The sequence below is a fragment of the Herpailurus yagouaroundi genome, unplaced genomic scaffold (genome assembly GCF_014898765.1).
Source record: "Herpailurus yagouaroundi ecotype Mexico unplaced genomic scaffold, PumYag 142, whole genome shotgun sequence".
Lineage (NCBI taxonomy): Eukaryota > Metazoa > Chordata > Mammalia > Carnivora > Felidae > Herpailurus > Herpailurus yagouaroundi.
This window is the reverse complement of record NW_024412397.1, coordinates 61,732,712-61,747,786: the sequence shown is the minus strand read 5'-3', so window position 1 is coordinate 61,747,786 and position 15,075 is coordinate 61,732,712. Positions and strand designations below refer to the sequence as shown.

At 41.5% G+C, this 15,075-nt stretch overlaps 1 protein-coding gene across 1 annotated transcript in view; it reads right to left on the bottom strand.

Moving 5' to 3' along the window:
- The window catches only part of PIEZO2 (piezo type mechanosensitive ion channel component 2), a 456,739-nt gene that overhangs the window by 220,211 nt on the left and 221,453 nt on the right, over positions 1 to 15,075 (bottom strand). Inside the window, 1 exon segment of the mRNA XM_040479417.1 lies at positions 13,660 to 13,702. Within this exon segment, the coding sequence (XP_040335351.1) occupies positions 13,660 to 13,702 (43 nt within the window).

Genomic DNA, 15,075 nt, shown 5'->3' with positions numbered 1-15,075 from the left:
CTAAGATAAAATTATTCAGTCGGTCTTAGAACATAGTGGTCTTCTCTCAAGGTGCCTAGGGGGACTGCTACTCACCACGGCCTTGCAAATCTCTGATGTACACATTCTGATCCCAAATAGTAACATCCTGCTAAGCCAGGCTGGGGGTGTGAGGATGGTCACCCTGGCACAGTCCACAGTCCCCTTGGGAATGGGAAACAGAGGCAGGTGTGCTTCTAGTCCCCCTCCACACCCAGGGCAGATATCTCTGCCCGCCAATGGCACTCATTTTTGCCTAAAAACTTTTAAGTTGAGTGTTTCAGTCAGCCACTGGCAATAAATCTGAGTTCCCGGGTTACATGGTTATAGAAAATAATATTTCTTGTTTTGTTTATTTATTTTGAGAGAGAGAGAGAGAGAGAGCGCACGAGCATGTGAGTGAATGGGGGAGGGGCACAGAGAGAGAGGGAGACAGAGAATCCCAAGCAGGCTCCGCTCTGTCAGCACAGACTCCAACGTGAGGCTCGATCCCGCGACCTTGGGATCATGACGTGAGCCGAGATCAAAAGTTGGACACTTAACTGACTGAGCGACCCAGGCTCCCCAAAACAATATCCTTACTTAGTCCTGTGCTTGATTCTTTAAAGATAAATTTTTGAAAGGAAAGGATAAAGGGAGGGTTAGAAAATATTTATTAAACAAAACTGTTACTGACAGAGACTATTTGACATATGCATACTACCCTCATCTGAGAGAACTGATATCCTGCGACTTTAACGAAACCTCGGCCAATGTCGGAGATTGATGGTGAGACGCAGGGAGAATCAACCTCTCTGATTCTCTGGTGTTTTTTCCACGCTTGCCACATTGTTTCCAGGCAAAAGGAGCCTAGCTGTTTGTTTTATTCTATATGCGGAGTATATCAATAGATTGCCGTGAATGTTTCATCGTGACGGCCCTTCTTTGAGCCCTGGGGCTCTTGGTTTAGCCCTTCTAATGGTGTGGTAAGAATTCTGGACTGTGTATCAGCGGTAGGTGGGTCTGAAGCAGGAAAGGTAAGTCACTTGCTTTTCTTAATACATGCTTGCACACATGCACACACACGCACATGCACGCACACACCACACACACACACACACACACACACACACGTGCACCCATCCAGCAGGGCACATGAAGAGTAAAGGTCAATAGAGTTATTTTTGGCAACTGTCATTGAGGCCTAAAGCAAGAAAGCAGGTTGAGTGGTGGTGTTCAGAGATTAAATCCATTGTCTACTGCTTCCGAGCCACGTGGCCACTGAGGGGAGGGGCTCTGCGCCTTGGTTTCTATATGCATAAACTGGCTTGGTGCTATCAGCCACTGCAGGAGACTGTGTGCAGGTGATGCACACACAGTGATGTCTACAGCGCTTGGCTGAATATTATTACTTGGCTGAATGATGACATAATTAGCCTTACTAAATGGTGGCAAAATAATTTCATTAGTAATAAAATTCCATTTCACGGAGTTTTATGAAATGATCTGGATCGGCACACAGATCTGCGCTTTGACCAATCTTGAGTTTAAAAGCCGATTTCTAGCTCTCCTGCTTAATTTCTCTACGCCTAAATGTAACCATGTGCACAAGAAGGAAGAAGGGTCCTCTGGGGTCTCTGGAGTCTCAAACGGCATGATTCTAGGACCCCAATTTAACTCCTATTGGCCATGTACCTCGGGGTAATTGAGGGAGGAGAATAAACATTTGCAGATTCTATACACTGAGAAAGAAATACAATGATGTCTTCATCTAAAACAGGGCTTTTTAACTGAGGTTCATTTACTGCGTTGTGCTTCTAAGGCTCTTTGAATCCCCTGAATCTTCAGCATGTAAAATGTTCTGTTTATGTGAGTATGAGAATTTTTCTGGAAAGCCTATTACTTTCAGCAGATTTTCTAGCAATCTATGACATGTCACCACCTATGTCCCCCAAAAATTTAAACCAAAGATTGCTAAAGGTTCATAATTTTTTCATTAAAATAATAATATGACAGGGGTGCTGGGGTGGTTCAGTCGGTTGAGCATCCGACTTAGGCTCAGGTCATGATCTCACGGTTCGTGTATTCAAAGCCCGCACTGGGCTCTGTGCTGACAGCTCAGAGCCTGGAGCCTGCTTCGGATTCTGTGTCTCCTTCTCTCTGTCCCGCCCCCAGTTGCCCTGTCTCTCTCTCGTAAAATAAATAAACATTAAAAAATTTTTTACATACTATTACAAAGAATAATAGTGCTATTTCGTACTCACAGAATAAATCAATACCAAAGATAAAATTGGAATCTAAGTTTTTTTTTTAGTTTAGTGTCAATTAAGATAGTTTAGCACTGGTATCTTATTTCAGGTCTTCCAAAAGCCCACCTGGAGTGGAAGCCCTGGGTGCAGGTGGTTTATTTGGGAAGTCTTCTGGAAATTGCAAGAATGTGACAGCGATGGATGGAGAAAGAGAAGCCCACAAGGGTGTGCCGTTGACAGGTCACTGCTGTAAGCGGCTTCTAGGAAGCTTTTGCACACTCCAAGCGATGCCCTCTGGATTCTCCACGGCAGCTGCAGCACCTATATCCCTATATCCACTTATTTCTTCTGCTCACCGATGCTTCCTGGCCTTTCACTGCAGGCCCTTCCGGGCTGCCCTGCCTGTGGATGGAGCAAATTTCCTAAAGGCTAGAGAAAGCCCCAGGGCAGAGAAGCAGAGTGTTGCAGGCACTAGATGGAGAGACAGCAGCCAGAGAGTGGAATCAGCCAACTGGACGTGGCCCATTTCAGAATTCTTCTCTCACACACCACATCCAATCACCCACTGAGTTGTAACTTCCCATTTTAAAGCCTAAAACACATTTGGCACACATCCTCTCTATCATATTCAGTTGCCCCTGCCTTAGTTCAGGCAGGAGTAATCGCTCCCCTGAACTACTGCAGTGTTTTCCAGTTCATCTTGCTCGCCTAAGCTACCCTCTGGTCCATGTCACTGCCCACGGGATCCTTCTAGAAGTACATCTAACAGTACCTTCCCTGGGTTTCACACTCTTCAGTGGCTCCCAACGCTGTCAAAGATTATCCTGATGGGTTTCCCACCCGCCCTCAGTTTCATTTCTGTCTTCATTTGTGCCCCTTGTGCTCTGTCTCTAACATCTGATGGTTGGTCTCCAAAAAAATCACCCTTGTAAACCCCGCCGGGGCAGTTGCTGCAGTGACGTTTCAGAAACCACTCTTCCCTGCCTCTCAACTAGGCAGCCAGGCCTCTGCTCGTGCCCCCGCAAGCAGGGACATTGCCCCATTTGTCTCTACTCCATTCTGTATTATTTGCATCATTATGGTCATACCTGGTACATAGTAGCCCCTCAAACACATTTTCAAACGGCTGCACTAAACAGTAGCACATAATCGCTGCGTCATAGTTTATATTTACATATTGGTGTCTTCTAGAAGACCAAGACCGTGTCTTTCCATCCCCTCCCCCCCAGCCCTCAGCGCAGCAAGAATAATGTGTGTTCAACCAATGCTTGTCAGCATGAGGCATCATAAATGCTGGCACAGTAGACTGTGAAAGTACCGAAGGTAGAGTCACATAAAAGTGAGTTCATATCTTCTCTTTGACACTCACTAGCTGTGTGGTCTTGAGCAAATTACTTAACCACTCTGATGTTGCTTTGCTCATTTACTAAATGCGGGTGGCATACTCTGGTAGATTATATAACTTCTTCCAACGAGACACTCTCCTTTCCTGAAACAGTAGTATACACTCCTGACCATTCCCGTGTGACTTATAGTGCACCTCTGCAGGAGGAGTGTGCTGCTTTGCCTACAGACTGTCACTTGGCCACGGGACCTGCCTGAGCAACTAAAAGTAAGCGGAAGTGGCTCATCTCCCATTTGAGCAAACACTGGAAGAGCCACCGCTTGCCTTGGCCATAGCTATTTTCCCCAGCCACAAGAAGGGCATGTGCCAAATGAAGGCTTGGTTTCAGCCTGGATCCCAGAATGAAAAAGGCTTTTGGAGAAGAGCCACAGTTGGTCCACAGCCTCTGAAACCAACACCTAATATAAGCAAGAAATAAACCCTTGGTCTTGTAAGTCACTGGGATATGAGGTTGTTAGCTAGCCTAGCATAAGTCAGTAGAATCCAACTCCTGAATGTTGTAAGAATTCAATAAATCAGATACGCAAAGTGTTTCTCAGAGAGGCCACCATTCGATAGGTCTTTGAAAAATCTAACTCCCTTACCCTGTCACGTTCCTCTGAAAACCCAAATCTATCCCAGAGGTGGACATAAAGCAGAGGTTTGAAAATGTTCAAATTGTCAAATAAATGAATAAATGCATATGTTGGGCTTAATTTTAAATACCAAAATACAGACACATCTTTTTCATCTAGTCATTTCCTGCGTATAAATGACTTTGGCAGGGTGCCTATGTGGCTCAGTTGGTTAAGCGTCCAGCTTCTTGATTTTGGCTCAGGTCATGATCTCATGGTTCGTGAGACCGAGCCCCGTGTAGGGCTCTGTGCAGACAGCGCAGAGCTCACATGGGATTCTCTCTCTCCCTCTTTCTGCCGCTCCCCCACTCCTGCTTTTTCTCTCTCTCAAAATAAATAAAAAACATTAAGAAATTACTTTGACAAATATTTTATATCGTAATTTCAAAACAGCTTGCTAAAGCTTCCAGGAATATTTACATGGGGTCTAAAGGAATTCAAGAATTTAGTAGCTCATCTTTCAGAAAACCAAAACAGGGCAAATCATTTAATTGAGAAACATCTATTGTGCACCTACATCTATATGCAAAAATACCATTGGCTTAAATGCTGTGAGTGTGAAAACACATTGCTAAAGCCCAGCTATGATTTCCCTTGATTTACTCCATAGACCACAAGACTATAACAATGCTGTGATTTGAATTTAATGTGTTTTCCTTTCTGTAGGCTTCTCTGAAAGGCAATATAAGGAAATACTTGTCTTGATCTAAATGAATAGGTATTCAAAATCATCCATTTTATCCCACAGACATGACCTTAAACAATTAAGAAACATAAATAGTGACTCTAGACATTGATATCTTTGTTTCTGTCAAAATTGATTTCCCTTAACCATCACATTTCTTGGATGCAAGTTTCCACATGGAAAAGCACATCATAAATCGATCATTGGAGTGCACCTTTCCATTATTTTCCACATTTTATAGAGCATTATCTGCAGAAACAGCATTAATTTCAATAGCACAGCTAGTGAGTTACACATAAAGCGGGAGGATTGAAAGGAATTTGAAAATTTGCCTTAAATTTCTCAAGGAATCAGTTAATTCTCCGAAGCCAAAAGAAACTAAAATTTATCAGGACAAGCAGATTCCACGGGGCTGGGCCAACAGAGAAATGCCATACTAATATTTATTTGCACGGCCATTTATCGAACACTTATTAAATGCCTGTATTTGCCAATGTGTGGGCCAGCACTAGAGGCCATAAGATGGTGAGACAGAGGTCCTGCCCTCAGAAGGATAGGTCTAGTCTGACCTGATATGCACTGATAAGTACATATAAGATTATGAACATACCTGGTGGCTTTGTTCTAACAGAAGAGCAGGAGGGGTTGAGAGGACAGGAGAGGACCCTGAGGGTGGTGCTCAGTGGGGCGAGGGGAAGGTTCTGGGAGGAGGTGGGGGCTGGGCACAAACAACCGTGAGTGTCCTGAAAGGCACCAGAGGCAGGGATGGGGGAAAGCTAATGAAACGCGGTACAAAGAGTCTGCTAAGCCCTCCCCTGGTTCTGTGGCCAGAATCAGGTCCTCACTCCTATCTTCCTTTATCCAACCACTTCACAAAGTGAGTTAGATGCCAGGTGTCTCGGTTAACAAGACAGACACAGCTCCTGCCTTGGTGGAGCTCTCAGTCCTGTCAGAGGGAATCTTATGCTGGGAGGCAGCGGGGTGCCAAACCCGGCGCATGAGACTCAGTAGTTTGAGAAGAGAGACTCGGGATGCTCCGTGTTAATACGAAGGTCAGCGAATTAAGTAATTGCTCACACTGACACAGAGAATAAAGCCACATCCTCCTCCCAATGCTCTCAGGGATGAGCTGGCTCCGGCTGCAGGCTCCTCCTACAGGCCACCACAGTGCAGGAAAAAGGAGATGCTGGGACCCTGCTCTCCTGCCTCCTAAGAAGCGCACTCTTGTACAGTCCCTTTCCACCCAACCCCTGAGCTCCTCGCCACAGAGGACTCAGTTCTGTACTCAACACGCAACACGCGTCTGCTGAGCTAGCACACTGCGAGAGTGTCCTGGGCACCAGGGTATCAAGGCAGTTCCATCCCTCACACACTCACAGACTTCAAGGTCCAAAGGGAGAGAAACACAGGAAGTAAGGTTCAATACAAAGTGTCCATGTATCACACCATATGAGGTAACTGATCAACTATGCCCACATTTCATCCAATAAGGTATGGCACTAATATGGCAGCGTAGAAGAATGCATGAGGTATGATGGAAGAGGTGGGGCCCTGGGAGGAAGCCATCAGGTAAGGTTTTGCAAAAACAATAATATTTAAAATCAGAATGGTGGGTAGATGGTCTTCACGGGCTAGATGCGAGGGAGGAGCCTGACAACAGACAGGCTGTGGAAGGCTGGTGAACCCCCCGAAGACAAAGCCATGTTCTTTGAATTATGTCTACATTGGCAAAAAAAAAAAAAAATCCTTGGAATATTTGCGTTTCATCACAGCAGGCTCTTTTACGGTGATTTATATTTTAAAATAATCTTTGAAGGGGAAAGATACTTCATTCCACAATTCAAGTAGAGCATCAAATAAAGTCACATGCAATACTGTTACTAATAATCTAATTTGAGGTACCGTGCTGATTATACAGATTCATTAAGAATAGGCTCTCTGCTTTTTAAGTAAAAAAAAAAAAAAAGGGTGGAATATCAGTACAAGATTGTTATTTTAAAATAGGCAGCAATAAGACTTCCCAGAAAGTAGGAACTTTTATTTCTTTTGGCAAGTTACTCTGCAGGAACCTATTTACTTGCTAAAAAAGTTTTTTTTTTTTTTTTTTTTCTCAGATGAAAAGTGCAGCTTTGGAAAGAGAAAGCCATTTCAGACCTTGCTCAGGGCTTATTGTGACAGATATTACGAGTGCCTTCTACCTCTGTCACGGTGACACCTCTTCTTCCCCCTAAATTATTAGCAAGGTGATTCTCTTTGGGCCCCAAACTGTGAGTCACAGTGACAAATGCCACTTCCAGGTGGAAACATTTAAGGGCCAGTTTGCATTGCTGCAAGCTCTCCTTCCAGGCTTAAGCAAACTCAGAAGCGTCCTGTTGAGGCATAAGTGCCACAAGGTTGAAGCCGGAGAACGGCAGGCCATGTACAAGGCAAGCTGCCCTCTAGATCAATCTGGCCTGCTCATTAGACTTTGCCTGAGTAAGAAAGAAACATTTGTTGGAGTAAGCCCCTGAAAATGTGGGCCATTCCCTAGCTGATACATTTGCTTAGAACATGTGGAGTATCAGTGAATTTCCAAAGCCCCACACATATGCATCACTTGAACAGAGATTAATGAAGGACTGTGATTTGGAAACATTTACAATCATTAATTTAGACGATCTGCACAGGAAGCTGAGCTTCAGATTGAAGTCAAACTGTTAGGCACAGATTTTTTTTTTTATAATAACAACAAAAAACCCTATGTCTGCTTTTGTTATGTAAATATCAATATTGTAGTAGGGCTGAGAAGGCGGTAAGGAAGGTCAGATCCAAGACATATGAACCTATACCTCTTGTACATTTCAACACACTCCTATGCTGAAATCCTAAAATAAACTCTTGATATCCTCCACAGAGGGGCAATGTGGCTGTCTGCAAGGTGAAAAAACACATTGTCGCGAATTCAGCCACATAAACTGTGACGATGTGTATTTACTCTGAGATAATGTATATAATCACACAGATTCCAGAAAGGAAATGGCTAAACACCATCTCACAGGCAAGTGTTCCTGCAAGGAGAGCAGGCAGGGCAGATCCCTTAGGTCTTGCTTTCGGTTACAAAATGTACAACAAAGGGAGTCTTTGCTTTCTTATTGGAGAAAACTTTGAAGCTTTAGCTGACTTAGTCACTTCTTTTCTTTAGATGTGGCCACTTTAAAATAATCTGCTAGCAAATAGATTGATGGACAAACTTCAAAGGACACAGCGATGAAAAGATCAATATCTCTACACAATTTCTCTAAAGAACCAGATCGCTTCATTTAAGATATAATTGGAATTACCTTTAAGAGAAAGAAGAGGTTAAACTCCAGAAGAAAAAAGCACAGCCACATTTAACAGCACTGCTCGACAGTCTTTGCAACTGTAAATGCACAATAACCTCCAAAATCAATATTTGTCCTATATTTTAAAATGCTTGATGCGGGGTGCCTGGGTGGCTCAGTCAGTAAAGCGTCCAACTTCGGCTCAGGTCATGATCTCAGGGTTCACGAGTTCAAGCCCTGTGTCGGGCTCTGTGCTCACAGCTCAGAGCCTGCTTCAGATTCTGTGTCTCCCTCTCTCTCTGCCCCTCCGCAGCTCGCACTCTGTCTCTCTCTCTCTCATGAATAAATAAAACATTAAAAATTTTTTAAATGCTTCCTGCAATGCAGAGAATACTCCCTGTGCATAAATGAGAAAACATAGGATAACATAGGAAAACACAAGATGGCATTTTAAGGTGACATCTAAAGATCAGGATGATCACCCAGCTGAGATTACACGTTAAACAATAAAGTATCGCACTTGATATATTCCTTAACAATATTTTTATCTGCACATTTGTTTGGAAGTATAACAATTTTAGGGAGGCATTGCAGCATGAACTTTATACTGCCTGGTTTTATTCAGATAAGAATATCCAATAAGATGGTGACTGGAGATTATATCCCCAGAGCTATAAGGACATGGAAAATAAAACAACACAACACAAAAGAGACCTATAATGAAGAATTTAGGGTGTTTTGGTGTAAAAATCTTCATCCTTGGAACCAGGCAAACCTGGAAATGAATACAGGTGAGTACTAATGCAAGTCAATGGCCATGACTATATGGGTAGATTACTAGATATCTTTGAGTTTCTTTACCTGTGAGATGTCAACCACAGTCTATGGTGGGGGGGGGGTGTCAATAAATAAAGGCCAGTTGCCTGTTTTTATCAATAAAGTATTATTGGAATATAGCCATAATCACTGTCTGCGGCTGCTTTCTGCTAGAAGGCAAAATTGAGAGGTAACAGAAACTGTATGGCCTGTAAAATCTGCAATATTTACTATGTGTCCTTTATAGTAACCATTTGCCAATCTCTGGTCTGTGTGGTTGCTATATGGACTAGAAATTATTTAACATAGTGCTTGGTACACAGTAGCTGTTTCTTTAGATCATTATTCAAGTAAGGAGGGAAAGGTTAAGGTCATAAAAATGTGTATGACAGAACCACACAGAAAATGTCTCAACTGCCAAATCCTGTTGATCAGTGAATCCTTAATCATCTGAGAAGAAGCTCTTGCCCAAAGTGCTCTTGCTTCATGTAGTTGACAGCAAAGATCTTAACCTGTTCTTTACTCGTATGGGAAAATGATGCAGGATAAATGCAAATTAAATGGGCACTGAGATACCATTTCTCACCTATCAGACTGGCAAAAATCTCAAGTTTGACAGCATGTTCTGTTGATGAGGCACTGGGGAAATAATCACTCTCCTGCATTGCTAGTGGGAGTGCAAACTGTCAAAAGTCGAGAGAGTGAAACTTGGCAAAATTAGCAAAATTCCGTATAAATTTACCCTTTGATTGTCCTTGGGAATCTAATCCCTAAGATAATCTGGCAAAAGCACAAGTGTGCACAGGGTTATTCATTACAGAGTTCTTTTGGAAGAGCAAAAGACTGGAAATAGCCTGAAGGTCCACCCACAGAGTACTGGCAAAGAAGGAGTTGAAGCAAGTTGCTTGTGATCCATTTTCCCCTGAATACCAAGGAGATACTGGGGTTGAGGGAAGTAGGTAAGTGACCTGGTTTAGGTTCTGTGTAAACATATTAACTAGATCACCGGGCAAACAGATTAATTAATTAGTTTTTCTTTCGCTAGGAAGAGAGTCCTCATCAATGGAATGTGTCGAGCAGGAAAGCCCTGGTTCAAGATGTTACAATAAACAAATCTTCAATCCATAGATGGATGAGTTATGACTCTTTGGAGAAGGTCACATTTCTTAGGCATAAAACTAGACATGTTGCAAAATCAAATGCCTCCTCCTACATGAGGGACTTGCAAATCTCATTAGAAACCTCAACTATCACTCTGGGTCAAAGGGGATAGAGCCGGTATGAAAAAGGACCTGAGGAGTCACATGGGCTATCCTGGATTTCTCCTTACATTACCAGTGTCCTTTGGTCATTTGAATCCCTGAAATGATTAGTAAAGCTTGATACTGGATAAGATCCCAGTCTCATCCTTTGTGCTGGCTCATCCACACAAAGGAGTGCCACCGGCAGGTTCATGGAGTGATGAATACCTGTCGACACTGATGGGGAATGATCTCCACAATATACTCTCAAAGTGTAGAATAATGGGTATAATATGCCACTCTTCATGCAAGATAGGGCAAGGATACAGATACACACGAGGACTGGCTTGCACGTGTGAAAATAAACACCAAAAGGTTAAACCAAAAGCTAATAAACATGGTAATTGTAGAAGGAGGAAGGCGTGGGGCACAGGGGAAGAAGATGCATGTGACATTTCTCTGGAAACACGTTATGCATATAAAAACAATATAAGTGGTACATGGAGATATATACATGCGATGTATTCAAAAATGAAATGTTAAAAATCCATTGACATTAAAAAGGTTCTGAAACAAATGAGCCAAGTTATATATAAAAAGTTAGACTACGATCACATAGAAAAAAAACCTTAAGCAACTTTACTTTTACTTTTCATTCTTTGATTGTACATCCTTAATGTAATACAAAGTTAAGACAATGAAAATTTAATTAATTAATTTAATGTATTTATTTTACATTTTTGTTTTTTTGGAGAGAGGGAGAGAGCATGAGCACGAGCAGGGTGGGGGGAAAGACAGAGAGGGAGAGGGAGAGAGAGAGAATCTTAATCAGACTCCATGCCCAACACAGAGTCCAAGCCAGAACTGGATCTCACAATCCTGAGATCATGACCTGAGCCAAAATCAAGAGTTGGACATTTAATCGACTAAACCGCCCAGGCACCCCAAGACAATGCAAGTTTTAAAGGCTTCATTTAACATTCTTAGTATGAATTGTAATATTAGTGTATTATTTTTAAATTATTTTATATAATATTTTATATATACTATATATTATATATATATATATACATTAAAATGAAATAAGTTTTGTTAAGAACCAAACAAAACTTTATTTTTCAGTGAAAAATAAAATAAATACAAATATAGTACCAGAGAAGTTAAAAATTCTGTAGGGCTACATTTGATCTGGAAATAATGTATGAATTTAGGGTATTTTTTTAATTAAAAAAAAGTATTTTCTACCTCTAACATGTATTGAAGAAACAGCCCGGAAACAATGATGGTCTAGAAATGATGGGCATCCCAAGTATTTAGACTGTGATTTCAAAATACCACTCTCCACAAAGAAAGTAGGGCTCCTTGGAAGAATGCGTGACTCCGGGTCCGGAATACTGGATGGGCTTGTACATAGAACTGTACTAGAAACTCGGAAACTATAAAAGACTGATGGTCCTGGGTCAAAAGGACAAAAAGCCAAGGTGAAGTTGTTCCCAGTGAGTGAAAGGGAACATGCTGAATTGACATGAAATAGAATGAATAGAGACACAATCCCACAAACAGACAAATCCAGAACGTGAGACATTCTTCAAGACAACTGACCTAGTTTCTTGATAAGTCAATGACATGAAGAAAACAAAATGAAGTTGGTAGGGAATTGTTGTCTGTGATATAACAACAAACAGGAATGTGTGTGCTTCAATAGCACCCTGATTCAAACCAGTATCTTTAAGATGGCATTTTTGAGATCATCAGGAAATGGAAGCATTGAGATACCAAGGGCTTTTTTTTTTTTTTTTAAGTTTATTTATTTTTGAAAGAGAGGGAGAGAGTATGAGCTGGGGAGGAGCAGAGAGAGAGGAGACAGAGAATCCCAAGCAGGCTCTGTGCTGTCAGTGCAGAGCCCAATTTGGGGCTAGAACTCATGAACCCCAAGATCATGACCCGAACCGGAAGTCAATTAACCAACTGAGTCACCCAGGCTTCCCACCATGGACTTATTGTTATTTGCACTTGGTATGATGGTATTATGATTCTGGAAGAAAACACTCATTTTTTTTTTTTTTCAGAGATGTATCCTCAACTTATGTAGGGAAAAAGTGACACGATGTCCGAGGTTTTCCCTAAAATAGACAAGAAAAAGAAAACAGACGAAAGAAATATCCAGCTTCCCACTGAAGCTGGATAATGACTTTCAATTTATTATTTTCACCCCTTTGCTTATGTCTGGTGTTTGTCATTAACATGAAAGAAGAATCAAGAGAAAGAAAGATACTTTGGGAAAAGATTTCACACAAAATGAAAGAATGATAGGATTTTCTATTCTCTGTTTTAAGTTGGCCCATGATATCTGCCTATCTCAAGCCAACCTCGTGCAATAACCTTCAGAATAAACTACAAGGATTTACGGGGAGACCAACAGCGATGGTGCTGATTTTTGGTGGAAGTTTAAGTGGAGAGAGAAATAAATCTCTGAATCAAATAACAAATGATACAGGAAATGCCACCATAGTTAGCCTGGTGAGCCTGACAATTCTTACTGTCTCTTGCTAACGGAGAAATGCATTTTAAAGTATTTTATTATTTCTCTAAGCATTCTGTCAGCTTGATTAATACACCTAAAAACACATTTCCAATGTGATAAAAAGAACTAGTCAAAATCTTCTTTTAGAGTAAAAAATAAAATAAAGTCACTTTCCTCGATTCCAATAAGTTTGTACTGACCTGGGAAGCTCCATAGTAGACACCAAATGAGAGACGTCTGTCACACAAGCTGCCACTCAGTTCCAAGGCAGGTTGGTTAGCAACCTTATTAACTCTACCTCTACTTTGATGGTATAATAAGTCCATTTTGCTTTCTTTTGGGGAGATGCTGGTGTAGGAGTGCTTTTAGCTAGGAGAGACATGATCTCAGCTTCTAACTTGCAGTGACTAAGATCTAACAATTGTGATGACTGGAAAGGTGTCAATATCAATGTACATTTCTTTGTGCTAAAACTGTACAACTAATGGGACACGAGCGGTGATAAAGCTAGAAAAGAGCAAACGACTTCCCATAATTCTCCAATTAGACAACTCACGTTTGATGCTGTTTCCTGATTTAAGAGGCATTTTCATATAAATTCCTCCATCTGATCTCCATGTTCACCCTGCAGGCTGGCAGGGATTTTATCATTCAAAGGGCTACTTTACAAGGAAGCAGAGGCTCTGGGGGCAAAATGATGACTTCCTCATGGGCATAGAGTCCCTACAGCAGTGGTGACGAGACCACTGATCTATCATCAGTAAATTACTTAGAGTGAAATAGGACAGGAGAACCGAAAAGTGAAGCCATGCTAAATGCTGCTTACCTTTCAAAGCCAATCTGCCGAAATGTCTTTTCCCATGTTGAGCCTGTAAATGAGACGAAAGAACATAATTAACTGATGTACCTCAAGCATGCAGTTAGTTTTGTCCTCTTTTTGCACACCCTGGTAGATACTTGGCTTTACAGTTACATGGGATGAGTTTTCCCTCAAATTCATCGTTCCCACCACCAGTCCCCAAATGGCCCTTTTAGAGAACATTCCACACAACAAACAAGTGACAAAGCTCTACCTCCCTTTCCTCTGGTTATACTGTAGGCCACAAAATCACACTCTAAGAGTCCGAATGCATCAGAATAACAGGAGTAAAACTCTCCTGTCTAAATTAGCGCAACAGCATCTTGTAAGTTGTAGTCGCTAAAATTCAACTTTTAATTTCATGTGGCACATGGAAAGCAAGATGGCGCCCTCAAGGTCTAACTCATTAAACACCAGGCCTTTTTCTCACCAGTGTTGAAGCACAAAGATGAACAGTTCTTTCTTTTTAAAGCTAAACATTTAAATCAGAAGTCTCTTGCATGTAAAACATACTGTTTCCAGTGACATGATTTAAAGAGTAGTATATCCAAATCCATAAAAGAACAGCTGGGCTTTAAAAAAAGATTTTCTATAATATTTTTCATGTAATAATTCTTCCCTACCTTATAGGTATAATAATTTCCTGAGAACCCGATAGACAGAAGAGTGCTAAATTTTTGTTTTTTATCAAAGACCACTTTAATAAAAACTGCATTAATAGAAGTTAAGGGTTTGTACTAACTCATGGTTTGACGATTTACATGAGTCAGTGGCAAATACATTTTGAGTTCAGCACTCACTCACTTAGCCCTAAATTCGTGAGTTATGCTTTGCATTAGCTTGTTAATCACAGCAGATAATCACTGCCCTTCTGTACAACTGATTTCTGCAAACAGGAAACGGGAGATTCAGCACTGGGTCTCCAGAGGCAGATAAAGTCTACCTTGTTTGTTTTCCCCCAAGTCACAGTGAACTACGATGGTGCTGTATCTCTTTCTAGAGAATTCGGCTTCAGATGCTTTACTGTCTGGTGGCAACTCAGCGTCTCCTAGGGTTAGGCTTCCTGGAAAGGCAGGGGATTATACAGTGGTTTCCCTGGGCCCTCTCTGAAGACTGAGTCCCAAGAGAGCATGAATATGATGTTTGCCTTCGGTTCATATACTTGGTTATGACGAAGCATTTTAAACAAGTATTCTACATAATAAAGGACTACATTTTTGTTATGAATTACGAGCACACACACACACACACACACACACACACACACACAAAGATTTAAAGCAGATTCAGGCTTATCTCTTTGGATGAAGTCACTCTTATCCAATTGAATTCCAGTATGCTTTGCAGAGTAAAAGTAGGAGTCGTGGAATTTTAGTTAACCAG